General features: G+C 36.3%; 1 protein-coding gene across 3 annotated transcripts in view; it reads right to left on the bottom strand.

The window, feature by feature from the left end:
- Positions 1-16514, bottom strand: part of subdued (anoctamin 1) — a 49253-nt gene that overhangs the window by 23459 nt on the left and 9280 nt on the right. For 2 of the 3 annotated variants that reach the window (XM_067758183.1, XM_067758185.1), the window contains exons 2-3: positions 3897-4311; positions 3765-3833 (exon numbers count right to left, since the gene is read on the bottom strand). In XM_067758183.1, the coding sequence (XP_067614284.1) occupies positions 3765-3833; positions 3897-4311 (484 nt within the window). Of the gene's footprint in view, positions 1-3764; positions 3834-3896; positions 4312-14150; positions 14257-16514 lie in introns of those variants that run through there. The other variant, XM_067758187.1, reaches the window with a different exon arrangement.

Here is a 16514-nt window from a genome sequence, read left to right as displayed (position 1 = left end):
GTGCTATTACAACGTCTATTCATCACTTTCACCGTGGATGGCTTGGGGTGCTAATAAGATAACTCAGATTTTTGGTAGTCTGGCGTAGGTAAGGAAACCTGATCTTTCGCTCCTATTTAATTACATATAAACAAGTAAGGAACGTTAAGTTCGGGTGTAACCGAACATTACATACTCAGTTGAGAGCTATGGAGACAAAATAAGGGAAAATCATCTCGTACTAAAATGAACCTAGGGTAACCCTGGAATGTGTTTGTATGACATGTGTATCAAATGGAAGGTATTAAAGAGTATTTTAAGAGGGAGTGGCCCATAGTTCCATAGGTTGACGCCATTTAGGGATATCGCCATAAAGGTGGATCAGGGTTGACTCTAGAATTTGTTTGTACGATATGGGTATTAAATGAAAGGTGTTAATGAGTATTTTAAAAGGGAGTGGGCCTTAGTTCTATGGGTGGACGCCTTTTCGAGATATCGCCATAAAGGTTGACCAGGGGTGACTCTAGAATTTGTTTGTTGGATATGGCTATCAAATGAAAGGTGTTAATGAGTATTTTAAAAGGGAGTGGGTCTTAATTCTATAGGTGGACGCATTTTCGAGATATCGCCATAAAGGTGGATCAGGGTTGACTCTAGAATTTGTTATTGGTATCAAATGAAAGGTGTTAATAAGTATTTTAAAAGGGAGTGGTCCTAAATCTATAAGTGGACGCCTTTTCGAGATATCACCATAAACGTGGACCAGGGGTGACTCTAGAATGCGTTTGTACAATATGGGTATCAAACGAAAGGTGTTGATGAGTATTTTAAAACGGAGTGGGCCTTAGTTCTATGGGTGGACGCCTTTTCGAGATATCGCCATAAAGATGGACCAGGGCTGACTCTAGAATTTGTTTGTACGATATGGGTATCATGAGTATTTTAAAAGGGATTGGGCCTTAGTTCTATAGGTGGACGCCTTGTCGAGATATCGCCATAAAGGTGGACCAGGGTGACTCTGTAATGTGTTTGTAAGATATGGGTATCAAATTGAAGGTATTAATGAGGGTTTTAAAAAGGAGTGGTGGTAGTTGTATATGTGAAGGCGTTTTCGCGATGTCAACCAAAATGTGGACCAGGGTGACCCAGAACATCATCTGTCGGGTACCGCTAATTTATTTATATATGTAATACCACGAACAGTTATCCTTCCAAGATTCCAAGGGCTTTTGATTTCGCCCTACAAAACTTTTTCATTTTCTTCTACTTAATATGGTAGGTGTCGCACCCATTTTACAAAGTTTTTTTCTAAAGTTATATTTTGCGTCAATAGACCAATCCAATTACCATGAATCATACCTTTTTTCGTATTTGGTATATTATTATGGCATTTTTTTCATTTTTAGTAGTTTTCGATATCGAAAAAGTGGGCGTGGTCGTAGTCGGATTTCGGCCATTTTTTACACCAATATAAAGTGAGTTCAGATAAGTACGTGAACTGAGTTTAGTAAAGATATATCGATTTTTGATAAAGTTATCGTATTAACGGCCGAGCGGAAGGACAGACGGTCGACTGTGTATAAAAACTGGGCGTGGCTTCAACCGATTTCGCCCTTTTTCACAGAAAACAGTAGTCGTCCTAGAACGTAAGCCTCTACCAAATTTCACAAGGATTGGTAATGTTTTGTTCGACATATGGCATTAAAAGTATCCTAGACAAATTAAATGAAAAAGGGCGGAGCCACGCCAATTTTGAAACTTTCTTTTATTTTTGTATTTTTTTGCACCATATCATTACTGGAGTTGAATGTTGACATAATTTACTTATATACTGTAACGATATTACCTTTTCTTTTAAAATTTGACTAAAAAAATTTTTTTTTTCAAAAAGTGGGCGTGGTCGTTCTCCGATTTTGCTAATTTTTATTAAGCGTACATATAGTAATAAGAGTAACGTTCCTGCCAAATTTCATCATGATATCTTCAACGACTGCCAAATTACAGTTTGCAAAACTTCTAAATTGCCTTCTTTTAAAAGTGGGCGGTGCCACGCCCATTGTCCAAAATTTTACTAGTTTTCTATTCTGCGTCATAAGTTCAACTCACCTACCAAGTTTCATCGCTTTATCCGTATTTGGTAATGAATTATCGCACTTTTTCCATTTTTCGAAATTTTCGATATCGAAAAAGTGGGCGTGGCGATCTGAGATGAGTGCCCAGGAACCTACATACCAAATTTCATCAAGATACCTCAAAACTGGTTTATTGAAGATTAATAAGGAAGTAGCTACATGGTTCAATGAACGTGAGCTCGCCCGGTACTTGCCGAAGACATTCACTATGGACAAAATGTATTCGAAAGCAATTTTGAGAAGTTCTCATGCACGCCCTGTTAACCAAATCTAACCTTGTAGAGAACTGAAGGATCGGATATGAGGTTGGAGGGTTCCTAACTAACAACTTTCTCTTATCACTGGTTCATTCAGTTCTTTGATAAGATATATTTTAGAAACCCTAAAAGCATCCTGTGTTGCAAGAAGTTGGAGGTGATATTGCCGGCAGTTCCTGCCGTGGGTTTGGACTAATTTGCAGCTGTGTCAACCTCGGCCATTAAAAGCACCTTCCAATAGTCCTGCCCAACGAAAACTTATAGGGGGAAGAACAAGTGGAATCTCTGGTCGACCTTTGAACTTTAAATAGGCGGCCCTTCAACAGAGGGTCAGCAAAATTATCTTAAGGAATCCTGCGCCTTTGGGCATTTGAAAAATGTGGAAGTTAGCTGGATGATGAGTAGCCAGGAATCATTTTTACTGTTGTTGCACAATTATTTTCCTTATGTCCCGGTGTCGCAGTAACCGCAGCATGTATCGCCGACGGTTGCCGGATCAGTGGTATCCTTCCTTTTGCGGGAAGAGAACTGACGCCGGCTATTAGTTCTAGCAACCCCTGCAGGTCTCCAGGGCTGACTGACAATGTTCTTTCGCTACTTACCGAACTATTGAAATATAGTCAAAGCTACCTTTGTTGGAAAGGCTGGTAAGGGCTCTCAACGTACGCCCGAGGGGCTTCGCTTCTCCTAAAAACGTTAGAGCGCATGATGCATTCGTACAGAGTGTCACTGTAGCGAGCATCCGCTACGTTCTTAATATATAAAATCCTTCCTGCGACACGTTCGACTGTCCAACTTTTGGCAGAACTAGGCGAAAGTTCGGTTTCGGCTTATTAGTAGGCAGAGTTCAGTTCGGATTTACTAGAAACTATAGATTTTTAAGTAGCTATGGCTATATCACCGCTATCTCGTGTGGTATTACAACGGATTTTCATGTTTTCCTAGTGAGCTTTTCCTAACGGGGTAGCTAAGACTCAACTTAAGCAAATTTAGAGACAGCTTTTAAAAAAATTTTTTTTGTTTCTAATGGAGACTAACCCCTTCTTATGCATAAACATGTATGTATGTAGATATAATATTTGTATATACATAATTTGTATAATAAGTCAAAGTGAAATATTCCACAATATAAAGGAAACCATTGCAAATAGGAACTTATCTATACGCTATGACTGAAGGTTCCAAAAGGCAACGGGTACATTTTAGCCAACTTACAGATCGTATTTAAATTATAGGAGCGACCATTATAAGCGAGGGAAATGACGAAAGCGATATCCTTAAACCTGATGAAGAAAGTGCATTATCTGTGAAACGGGTCATAAAAACTGAATTCTGCCACCCAAAAACTTCCTCCACCCATAGCAATAAAATAATCACAAATAATCATGTCTCTTACTTCTTTCATGGGCATACGTAGCTTTAGAATTTCAGCATAGCGACGTAGTACATCCAATGGTGCATGTATCTAACAAAATAAAACAATATGTTTAGCAAAATGAAAAATGAAATAGATAAATTTTTATTTCACCTTAACAAAATGTATCTGCTGCTCCTCCTTATAATCCAATTCCATATGTAATCCATTTTCCGCTAGATTCGATTCAAACTTGAATCGTTTATGTGCATTCAGTGCCTCCTGATTTGGCAACGGATCTACTTTATAGGCAAGCACAAAATCAATTGAACGTACACCATCCAAAAAGAATAGCGTTTCATTGAATTTAATTTGTGGACAACAGTCTTCTTGATCTTCTTCATTAACAAAATTACTTTCTACTATATTATTATCAGTCATTGGCGCTAACGGTGTTGTTACATATTTTGAGCTATTATTATTTGAACTACCTTTACGTCGATAATGCCGATTATTTGCGTCGAGACGATTGCGTTGCTGTTGCGTTGACTTTGCATCGAGTATTAAACTCGTTGAGTGCGACAGTTTTCTGCAAAATAAAGAAAGGAATGAAGTTAGTAAAAATATTTTTATACCTGCAATTTTTTCAATTTAGTACTTTGGCTTTCACAACCAAATTGGCTTTATTTTGTTTCTTACGGAAAGTTGGAGATTTTAATTAGCACTGAAATGCGAAAATATGCACAAGCCCACTTTTGCAGTTTCTAGTAAGAATTATTAGCTTTTACTTATTCATTACATAAGACTGGGCGGAAAAAAATATTTTAAAAGTCGCTGAGAGTTTTTTTTTTTCAATTTATATAACTAGCAGACCCAGCATAAGTTGTTCCGTCCTAATTTTGATCTATCTGCTCCCTCCTCTCAACCCTTCCCTCTTCCTTTTATTAGCCTCTTCTCCCTTTCTCCATGCATCTCTTGCTGTCTCTCTCTCTCTGTCTCTTTGTCTCTCCCGTCCTCTCGATTTTTGACATCATCGCCGCTTCCTCTATTTCTTAAAAATACTGTCGTAAGGACCTGAAATGTAGGCAAGAAGCTATCAATGTATGCAGTCGCATCCTTAATATCATTTCTTAAAATTGAGCGATCTCTGGTCCACTTCACCAAATAAACTTGACAGGTACAAACTCGGCTGAGTGTAGTGGGACAACATGCATATATCGACTGCTGAGTGGAATATCATCATATCTAAGAAAATAAAGTTCTATTCCAGAATTGGTTTCAAAACGGCTCTATCTCAAACCTCGCTTTAAGAACGCCCTATCTTAAAATTTCTTTCATAAACGCCTTAGCCTATGTCAAAACGTTTTGAGTTTGAGCGCAGATAGGGCGTTTTTGAATCAAGTTCTTTAACTGAATTCTGAGATAGGGCGTTTTAGAAACCAATTCTGAAAAAGGGCATTATTAAAATTTTTTCTGAGATATGGCGTTTTTAAAACGTCAGCCGAGATAGGGTGACATTCCATTCAGCAGTCGATATTTAATATTGTTTTTACCAATAATTTAAAAGTTTTAAGAACAAAATATGTTTCAAAAGATGTACATATGTGGCTTTAATCGGTTCTGTTTCAATGTGTACATGGGGCCGAAATCAAATATACGTAGGCAGGCATGCCAAAGCTGGCCTTATTCATCGTTTGAACTTAATCAATATCTGATGTGGTGGAATGATCTCGCTGAACGCATTTTAAAACGGATGGTTGACAGCGAACACGCACACAAACTACCCTTTTTTGAATAAATGTCAAAAAGTTTTGGCTATATTAAAGTAAATATTTAATTAAGTTTAATTTCAAGTGATTCATAGTAAACTGCAATTTTATTATTGATATTTAAGGACTTCGATTTATAAGAAAGATGTATCGATTTTGTCAGTTAAACAAATGTGGCGCCTTGAATTATGCTTCAAGTTTAATCAAACTATGAAAAAACGACTATGTGTAAACGACTGCAGGGCTCAAAAGGGCATTAAAAGGACTCACAAGACCAAAACAATGACACATAAATTTTATAAATCACATGTCAAATAACCAAGGTATAAAAAAAATAAATATTTCCGAGACCCTCTGAGCATAAGCTTAAAATTTACGAGCAGTGTATGGCCAGTTTTTTTATTTCTCAGTGGCACTGACCCAGTCTAATGTACATGCCTGTCCACAAATGATTGGTCTTTTATCACATTCTTAACTCCAGGGTGCACCTTTATGCATAGAAATTCGCTGTTATGCCAATTTATACAATTAATATGATAATATGGAGCTTCCCTAGTGTGTATATTACGCACCTAAAAGGATACCAGACATACATGCTTATACGTACATACTTCCACACTCAAAAGCTATAACAAAAGGCTCAACAAGTTTCTGATAAAACTTCTAGCTTGCTTCGCACGCTAGTGATTTGAAAGGAAATTAGAGCAAATGTTTCGCCAAAGTAATAATGCTCTCTTAGCAGGATATTTGCTTTAGGATGGGCACTGGCCTTGACATAAATGTACATAAGTGCATATACAAGGGTAGTATCCAGCAATATGATTTCTGTAACACATCCATCCTTACCCCTCCTTTAAATTGTTCTTCCCATGGGATGACCTATTTAATTGGCGCCAATATAGCGCGTTCGTGTTATGGTTATGCGTTTACTCACAATTATGTCTGTACATTAGGCCAGCTCGTTTGAAAAACAGCAACAGAAAGCGCCCCAAAGAACCGAAACACTAATCGTTTCACATGCCTTACACGCAATTGAAGCTTCATGCATTTTACAACTCTACGCAGCACCACTAAATGGCGACCGATCAGTCCTAACATTGATGTTTTTGCATGAAATTTTATAAGAATGTTCGTGGGACAAAATGAAAATTGAGATATACACATCTTTCAAATGGTTCGGACTAATGCAAATAGCCAACAGTGAAAAATCCAAAGATGTAAGAAAAAATACTAGTTCACGACTAGAAATTATTGATAGATGTCAAAGAAGTTCAAACGAAATCACGCGTTTTGGAGATACGGGTTTGATTTGACTGCAGAGTACGTATAGACCAGTGACTAGAGAGCTTAGTGTACTACCAGCAGCTTTGAATATATCCACGAGAGGTATGCCTGTCGTAAGAGGCGTTCAAATACCCAAATGATTCAAGGGCGTCCCATGTTTAGCTTCTCCAACCCAATTGTCAGCCTCACCTACCCGTGGGGAATCCTATTTCTTTAGCAGCCGATACTCGGCGGTGCCACTGGATGGTATACAGTGACATTCGTCAGTTTATTGCAAATCTGGAACTAGCTTTAACTTTTGAATTTTACTAAGCATTTACTATCACCAAATATTCGTCGATTTTCCTTACATCAACCGATTTTCACTTTCTTTTGATACTTTCTGTCTATATATCGAAACTCCTTTCGCCACTTTAGGGAGGTACAATTGTATTCTACGCCGATGACTGCACTATAATAGCAACATGTCCCGGCCCACCCATTGATGTGCTCTGCAATAAAATAAAGGACTATCTCCCTAGTATTTCCAGTTTCTTCGCCTTGCGGAACCTGACATTGTTACCGACCAAATGCTCGTCGTCCTTATTTACAACGTGGACAAGGCAAATGTTGACCATATTGCACATCCACGTCGGTGGCATTACGCTGCCGGCTGTGTTACATCCAAAAATTCTGGGTGTCACGTTCGATCCGAATCTACATTTTGGCGAGCATGGATCCGCAATTGTACCTAAAATGCAGAGCCGTAACAAATACTCATATCTCTTGCCGGCAGCACTTGGCGTAAATATTAAGAAACGCTGTTTACCAATTATAAAGCCTACATACTACGAATCCAAAATATAGTCGCCGAGCTGAGATACACAATGAAAGAAACAAAAGGCCTATCAAAACACCTCTCTTATAAATGCTACGGGCTGTCTTCTTATGTCCCAAGAACATTACCTACACCGTGAGGCGAGCGTACTACCCACAAGCGAGAGAAATGAAATGCTGAACAAACAGGTTTGTTTAAAACCCAGAAGCCTGGGCATCCCAGCAGATATCTGATTAAAGAGGTCCCGCCTCCCAGGAACTAAATAAGTAATCTCATTATTATGAGGAAATACGGCGCCTGAGAATGCAGCTGCATGTAGAAGAACACAAAAAGGCCTTCAGCGATATTCACAAAAAGCCTGCGAACCTCTATGCCAGAAATTTCCTGGTGAGCAACGTTTTTAAAATCAAATACACTGAACTCGCAGTAGAAGAAATCAACTTCCCCACTCTCACTGCGTTAAACTCTTACCTATCCATAATCAGCCCCGACATTCATAATGTACGTCCTGTTTGTAACGTGTCCTCACATGACACCAACCAGCTCTTCAATTACAATGTGGAGCCAACATCTCTAACACCCCTTTCTCTTTGGTCCACCCGCGTTGAAGCTTCAAGTTATGGCCTAGAAGGTTTAATATGGTCATATTAATCGTTCCCGAGATAATCGAGTTAATACCTCAAAGGTGCTTTGTAACGGAAACCTTCGGGGAGTGTCTTTATCGTTAATGCAACAACAACAACAAGCACTGATACAACAACAACAACAGAACAAAATTTTATTGGCTCAACCATACCACTACTGAGTTAGAATATCAATCAAATGTAGTGGAATACCATAGTTATTGCAAACTTTGTTAAGATTAGACCTTTAGAAAAAGTGGGCGTGGTCTTTAACCGATTTTAATTATCTTCGCTCAGTCTATATAATTTGGAAAGTGTAGCGTCTCTGTCAAATTTCAGTATAATATCTTTAACGGCTTTTGATTTACGGCTTGTTAAACTTCCAAATTTTTTTCTTCTAAATGTGAGTGGTACCACGCCCATATTCAAAAATTTTTTGGAATTTATGTTTTGCTCTATAAAACCAATCCGCCTACCAAATTTCAATAGCTTGGCGGAATTCGTTTTTGCACTATCTCATTTTTTCCATTTTTCTAAATTTTCGATAACGAAAAAGTGGGTGTGATTATGGTCCGACTTCACTAATTTTCAATGTCAAAAGCTCAAATCAGTGTCGATTTTCGTTCTCGAACGATGGCACAACGCCGAAACCGGTTTGTTTCGAAGCCAAATTTGACAAGGGATGGCTGAAAATCGTTCCAAGATACATCAATATCAAAAGCCCTTATACCGTATTTGGTGAATATATCTCAATATTTGCTCAAGTTATCGTGTTAGCGTACGGAAGGATGGACATGGCTGAATCAAATATTTTTTCGATACTGATGATTTTGGTATACATATGTATGAAAGTCGAAGTATATCTATCTGGATTCCTTTATACCTGTACAACTAACCGTTATCGAACCAAAGTTATATTGCCCTATGTATAAGTACAGCTGGGTAAAAAATTAAACTAGGTATTAGTAACACAAATAAATTTGATAAATTTTGCTTGGACCCTCGTACTCCTAACCGATGCCCACTCATATTTTACCTACACTATGTTTTCGTTTATTATTCACCAAATAGGTGACAAACATTAAATTCTATAGAAAGCACCGATAAAACCGCAAAAATATGTGTTAAGCAAAAACATTTATAGAAATAATTTCTTTAAATTGTATAATTTTTTATACTATATAGTATAGGTTGTCAAAGAAGCATCAAAAAACGTGAAAATCACAAAATTAAGAAAAGATAGCACCTCTATCACAAATAGATGATAGATACAAAAATATCATCAAACAAAACAAGAAAAAAACACAGTCATGTTGATAAAACAAGCAATAAAACTATTTTACTTGGAAGAATTGCAAACAAACAAATGTTGAACTGAAAAAAATGTGCTTAGACGCTAGTCCTCTTTAAAATCAAGAAGCATTGGAAAACGCTTGATTTACAGCAGCGGACACGAAAAGTTAAATTATTTTGGATAACTAAAAAAAACGTCTATAAATTTGTAAGTGAAACTACGGAAACGAATCTCAAAAACGTTTTAGAAAAATTTCTTAAATTCGAGAAAATTTTGCAAAAAATTCAATTTTTTTATTTATGGTTTTCTGAATTTGTTTGAGTATGCAGTTTTGTAGCCCAATCAACTTCAGTATAACAAAGTACAAGTTATAGGTCTCTCTAAATTTTCATTGATTTTTTACAATTTTTTCCAAGGGTTTTCTGCCACATATAAAATAAAGTTTTGTGGCCTTCGCTTGGAAGAAAATATAAAACGTTCTTCGAAAAAAAAATATTAAAATATCAATACGATTTTTAAGAGACCTATGTACACATAACCTATACTGCATACTCAAAAATTTTCAATAAAATCTAAATAAAACAAGTAAGGAAGGCTAAGTTCGGGTGTAACCGAACATTACATACTCAGCTGAGAGCTTTGGAGACAAAATAAGGGAAAATCACCATGTAGGAAAATGAACCTAGGGTAACCCTGGAATGTGTTTGTATGACATGGGTATCAAATGGAAGGTGTTAATGAGTATTTTAAAAGGGAGTGGTCCTTAGTTCTATAGGTGGACGCCTTTTCGAGATATCGCTATAAAGGTGGACTAGGGGTGACTCTAGAATGCGTTTGTACGTAATGGGTACCAAATGAAAGGTATTAATGATTATTTAAAAGGTAGTGGGCCTTAGTTCTATAGATGGACGCCTTTTTGAGAGAAAAAAGCTAGCTGTTCAGCTTATAGTCCCACACATAACGTACTCAGAGCTAGTTTATAGTCAGTTTGATTCTGCCTCGTACCACAAAATTGATGTTGCGTTCAACAATATCATGCTTTATGTCTACGGCCTAAGGAAATATGATCACATCTCTCTATTTAAGCGCGAAATACAAGGATGTTTTTTTTTTTGAGTACATTGAGGCGCGAAACTGTATTTATATGTTCAAGCTCATCGAGTTCAAAACCCCTCAATATCTTTACGAAAAGCTTAAATTCCCAAAGTCTTGTAGGCACCGCAATCTGATAATCCCCAAACATTACTATCTGGCCTCATCGAGGCTATTTTTTGTAAATGCTGTAAGGCTTTGGAACTCTATACCTGATTTTCTCAAGGGTACTTTGAGTAGGAGCAATTACAATAAGGTGATCCATGATTACTTCAGCTCAGCGTGAATATTGTGATTTCAACATAACTGCATGACTACATCTCTTTCACTTCCTATCTCTGTGTTTTCTGTCCTACCATATTTAAATGGCTGTACTCTTTAGTCTTAAGTGTGTATTTAAGGTTTAACATTAAATTTAGTTTTAACATTAATCTGAATTATAAGAAAATCGTTTTATTGTTAATTTTAAACTCGAATATAGTTTTATGGTAATTATATTGTATTTATAAAACGGACGATGTGCTATAAAAGACTCCGTCTTACTGTCACAACCACTTTGTTCAACTAATAAATTTGAATTTGAATTTGAATTTTAATTTCTGCAGAACTTTTTCATTTTCTTCTACTTAATATAGTAGGTGTCACACCCATTTTACAAAGTTTTTTCTAAAGTTATATTTTGCGTGAATAAACCAATCCAATTACCATGTTTCATCTCTTTTTTCGTATTTGGTATAGAATTATGGAATTTTTTAATTTTTCGTAATTTTCGATATCGAAAAAGTGGGCGTGGTCATAGTCGGATTTCGGTCATTTTTTATACCAAGATAAAGTGAGTTCAGATAAATACGTGAACTAAGTTTGGTAAAGATATATCGATTTTTGCTCAAGTTATCGTGTTAACGGCCGAGAGGAAGGACAGACGGTCGACTGTGTATAAAAACTGGGCGTGGCTTCAAACGATTTCGCCCATTTTTACAGAAAACAGTTATCGTCATAGAATCTATGCCCCTACCAAATTTCACAAGGATTGGTAAATTTTTGTTCGACTTATGGCATTAAAAGTATTCTAGACAAATTAAATGAAAAAGGGCGGAGCCACGCCCATTTTGAAATTTTCTTTTATTTTTGTATTTTGTTGCACCATATCATTACTGGAGTTGAATGTTGACATAAGTTACTTATATACTGTAAAGATATTCAATTTTTTGTTGAAATTTGACTTTAAAAGATTTTTTTTTTTAAAGAGGGCAATTTTGCTAATTTTTATTTAACACATATATAGTAATAGTAGTAACGTTCCTGCCAAATTTCATCATGCCAAATTACAGCTTGCAAATTTTTTAAATTACCTTCTTTTGAAAGTGGGCAGTGCCACGCCCATTGTCCAAAATTTTACTAATTTTCTATTCTGCGTCGTAAGGTCAACCCACCTACCAAGTTTCATCGCTTTATCCGTCTTTGGTAATGAATTATCGCAATTTTTTCAGTTTTTCGAAATTTTCGATATCGAAAAAGTGGTCGTGGTTATACTTTATATATTACCTAGTCCGATAGCGTTCATTTTAAATAGCGATCTGAAATGAGTGCCCAGGAACCTACATCAAGATACCTCAAAATTTACTAAAGTTATCGTGTTAACGGACAGACGGACGGACGGATGGACATGACTCAATCAAATTTTTTTTTCGATACTGATGATTTTGATATATGGAAATCTATATCTATCTCGATTCCTTTATACCTGTACAACCAACCGTTATCCAATCAAAGTTAATATACTTTGTGTGCAAAGCACGCTGAGTATAAAAAACCAAATTTTCGTAGTTTTCTCGAATTTTCGAAGTTTTTCGAAAACGTTTTTTTAAGATTTGTTTTCATCGTTTCAGTTATGGTTAACTATCGAAAAAAGAAAAAATGAATTACTATTGACGATATTTGAAAAAAATGCCTGTGCTATTTTTGTGTCCGCTGCTGTATGTATCTTGGCTTTGCATTTTACATTACATTTGCTTTTTGTTAATTTTGCATTTACTGCAATGAACTTTGATGATTAATAAATTAGCGTGAATGGTAAATTGGTTATGAACTGCAAAACAACTAGCCCTGGGGTTTTTATACTTACATTAGACCGTTTCTTAAAAAAAAAATATTTCCCTTTACTACCAAACCGTCGTTGAACTTTTGTATACACAGAAAATAACTCTTACTTCCACTCTGCTAGCGTTCAAACGAATATGCAGTAAAAAAACGTTCTAAAACAATTTCATCTAACACCACTAATTTAAGCTTTGCATGATACAAAAACAATCGTGGGGTTTCCCAAACAATAATTCGTTAGGTCCTCCCTTAGGATTATCAAGAAGATATTCCAACCGCAGTTCTCAGAATCAAGGAATTGCAGCGATATTAGGTCAGGTCATGGTGATATTGCTGTTAGCAAATGTCTTGTCACTTATAGAATATACAGTTGAACTTGTGTGCTTTGAAGACCCTCCTGTTGGGGCATACATTAGGTATGTCAAGATTTATCCTCAATGGACTCATTTAGTCTAGGTGAAGTCCTCACGAATCGGTTAGTTCAACCTAGCTTCGATAAGAGTTTTACTCATTACTTGAACAGGAGCCAGAGTAACTCGCGTCCCCTTTGGTATGTGACGTTCTTTACTTGTATAAATGTGTACGGATCATCTCTTGTCCCATTTACCCATTGGCAATGGTTTTCTAGGGTTAAAGTTTACAGAACAATTAAACGACCCTGCTTGAATGCAATTGATGGCTTCACGGTGCACTCTTGAACGAAAGACTTGTGTTATATATTGCAGAACCTTGTCCTAATACCTTCGAAAATGCCTTCCTCAAGAAAATCATCAGAAAAATGTCCACATGAATTATACCATCCAACAGTTGAAACTGCAGAGAATAGACTTTAAGACTTTCAGACAAACGAGCGTTAAATGAAACTTAATTTTATGATATCTTCGGTTTTTTCATGATAATTAATATTTAAACTAGTCTTGACTAGATCATGTAAGCAGTTTTAATACTAGATCTGGAAGGTCCATACAAATAAATCGTTCTTAAGTACTACGTTTCAGTATTGTACACCCTTATGCACAGGTAATGCGGAAAAGAATGATACCTCCAATGTTAAGTTACCTAATTCGTTGCAAGGCAGATACCTAGAAGGGGAACAATTTTCATACTAGAATAAGGTAGTTTCGCTTGACATTATAAAACTCATATAACGAGCTCATATATGTGTTAGCATTCCATTTTCTTCACGTATCGAGAATTTTAATACCGCTAGGAAGACAAAAAGAAACCCGTTTTCAGCAACGGTCTAATGTACGAGCATAAATACAAATTAATATTAAAATTTTTTTTTACATTAGTTGGTTAAAACACCCTAGTCAATACGGATACATTTCATAGCCAGGTAGTTAAATTTATATTATATTAAACATAATTATATTTGCTGTGCCTGCGTAATAGGTTTTGTTTTTTATTTTTACTTTTAAACATTATAACTACTATTTTTATTCTTGCCTCTTTTTTGAGTCCATTATATGCGCGCACTGAAAGATGTGAAAAAGTATTTCGCGGCTGCTATAAAATTGATAAGCAAACGGAAAGCGCACACATATTAGCAACGACGACGAATTTCTTTTATAGACTGTTTAAGTTTTCATTTTTGCTGGACGTCTTAACAGCCTCATGCGGCTCAATGTATCGCAATTCAGCCCCACGCAGTGGAAGAACAAAGCGCTTGTGCAATATTTAATGCAGATGTACATAGGTATATATGCATTAGGGTGGTCCTCATACAACAAACTAACTTTTTTAATAAAAATTTATTTATATCGCAATTTCAACTGCTGCGTCGAATATCGCCCTATCTCGGCTGTCAGTAGCAAACACCGTATATTGGAAACTTTTTGAAAACATTCAATTGCAGATTTCGGCTGCAGAATACTCTATCTCAGAATTTGCTCATAAATTTCCTATCTAATATAAGAAATATTGAATTTTTGCTGGGATAGGGCGTTTTTGAAACAAATTCCGAGATAGGGCTTCTTCAAACAAAGCTTTATTGCTTCATTCTGTATTGCGAACGATAGCGCAGACAAACGATACGCCTCCAAGCGAGTTCGTATAGCAATGGTATTCTTTATCATTTTCGTTCGGCATTTACGTTTCTTACGTTATTTCAAACAGGAAGGTAAAGAAATAGTGAAATTATATGTTGCCATCGTTTAACATAGTGAAAAACACTAGTGACTTGACTCCGAGGCGAAACGAACGTTCGTTTCGTAATACAAAAAAATTATGCTCTTAAACAGGTCGTTTTTCTATAACGGCAGCTGATACCACCCGGTATTCGATTTATAATATTACCGATTTTGAGTATTAGAAAACAAAAATTTTTAAAACAAGTAAGGGTGTCTAAGTTAGGGTGTAACCGAACATTATATACTCAGCGTGAGTTTTAGATAAATGACTTCTTATCCTTTTGAGGCATATTTCAAACACAAACTTTTCACAAAAAAATTTAGAGCATCTAAGTTCGGGTGTAACTATTTTTCGCTAAGATATACCTTATTATTCTAGTCTACGACCCTTTTAAAACATCTTTTATATAAAAGTGGACGTGGTCCTTAAACGATTCCTTCCGTTTTTTACTAGAAATATTTTCTGCTATAAAGAAAGTTTGTGTTTCCAATGTTATTACCATATGTCAATTTTTCTTCGATTTATGGCTCCCGAAACATTTTCAAAAATGTTTTAAAATTTTTATCAAGAATGATTCAAGAATTTTAATATCAGTCCACACATCAAATTTCAACATTCTATGTGTATAATCAGGTTTTTTGCGTATTCCAAAATGTTATATATATAGAAAGTGGGCGTGGTTATCATCCGATTTCACTCATTTTCAATATCAATCTATACTGGGTCCAGGTAAGCCCGTATACCGAATTTGGTTAAGATATCTCAATATTTGCTCAAGTTATCGTTAACGGACGGACAGACGGACGGACGGACGTACATGGCTTAGTCAAATTTTTATTCGATACTGATGATTTTGATATATGGAAGTCTATATTTAGCTCGATTCGTTTATGCCGTTACGATCAACCGTTATATTACCAAAGTTAATATTGTTGATCCCTGTGCGAGACCCCCAAACCGTTTCCAACGAATACCAAAACTTGTATAGGATAATTTTGATCTTGGTATTGCCGTTTGAAGGGGTGAGACTAGAAAAAAGTTGTTTAATTGATTTATAAAAACCACCCTAACACACATGCGTACATACAAATCATATACAGGGTTGTTGATAAAAATCTTAACTAGAAGCAATTAGTCGCCGATCGCTCTCCTATAGCAGTCAGAAAAAAATTGGGTACCCGCAAATCTTTAAGGGGAATTTCTATGTGAGCCGTCTCCCTCCTCGCTGGACGAAAAAATTAGCAAAGAGTTAACAGGCATTTATATATGAGCGAAACCCAAGGCCTTGCTCCTCGAAGGTATCATATGGTCATACTAAATTGTTCCCGAGGTCGGGCCAGTGCCTGGTATGGTGCTTGTTACCGGAAGAATTAATAAATTTAAGATGATGCAGTTTAGGCCTTTGCGACTACGGAAATTGTGAAAATTATTGAGGAAATGGTTGGGCGATTGCAATCTTTGCATAGCAGTAGATAATTAAAACTTGTTTAGGATATAAGAAATTGGCTGGGGTAATTCACATATTAGGTCAAATTGGCCCGAGCTCATCTGTGTGTCACATCTCCAAGCATTCACAATTATTTATAGGAAGTAATATCCATTGTTTCCTACCTTGGTATTAATATCTCATCGCTTTTAATTTGGCGGCGGCCGTGGTGTGGTGGTAGCGAGCTCCGTATA

The sequence above is a fragment of the Eurosta solidaginis genome, chromosome 1 (assembly GCF_040869045.1).
Source record: "Eurosta solidaginis isolate ZX-2024a chromosome 1, ASM4086904v1, whole genome shotgun sequence".
Lineage (NCBI taxonomy): Eukaryota > Metazoa > Arthropoda > Insecta > Diptera > Tephritidae > Eurosta > Eurosta solidaginis.
Note: the sequence above shows the minus strand (reverse complement) of the source record. Positions and strands in the feature narration are given on the sequence as shown.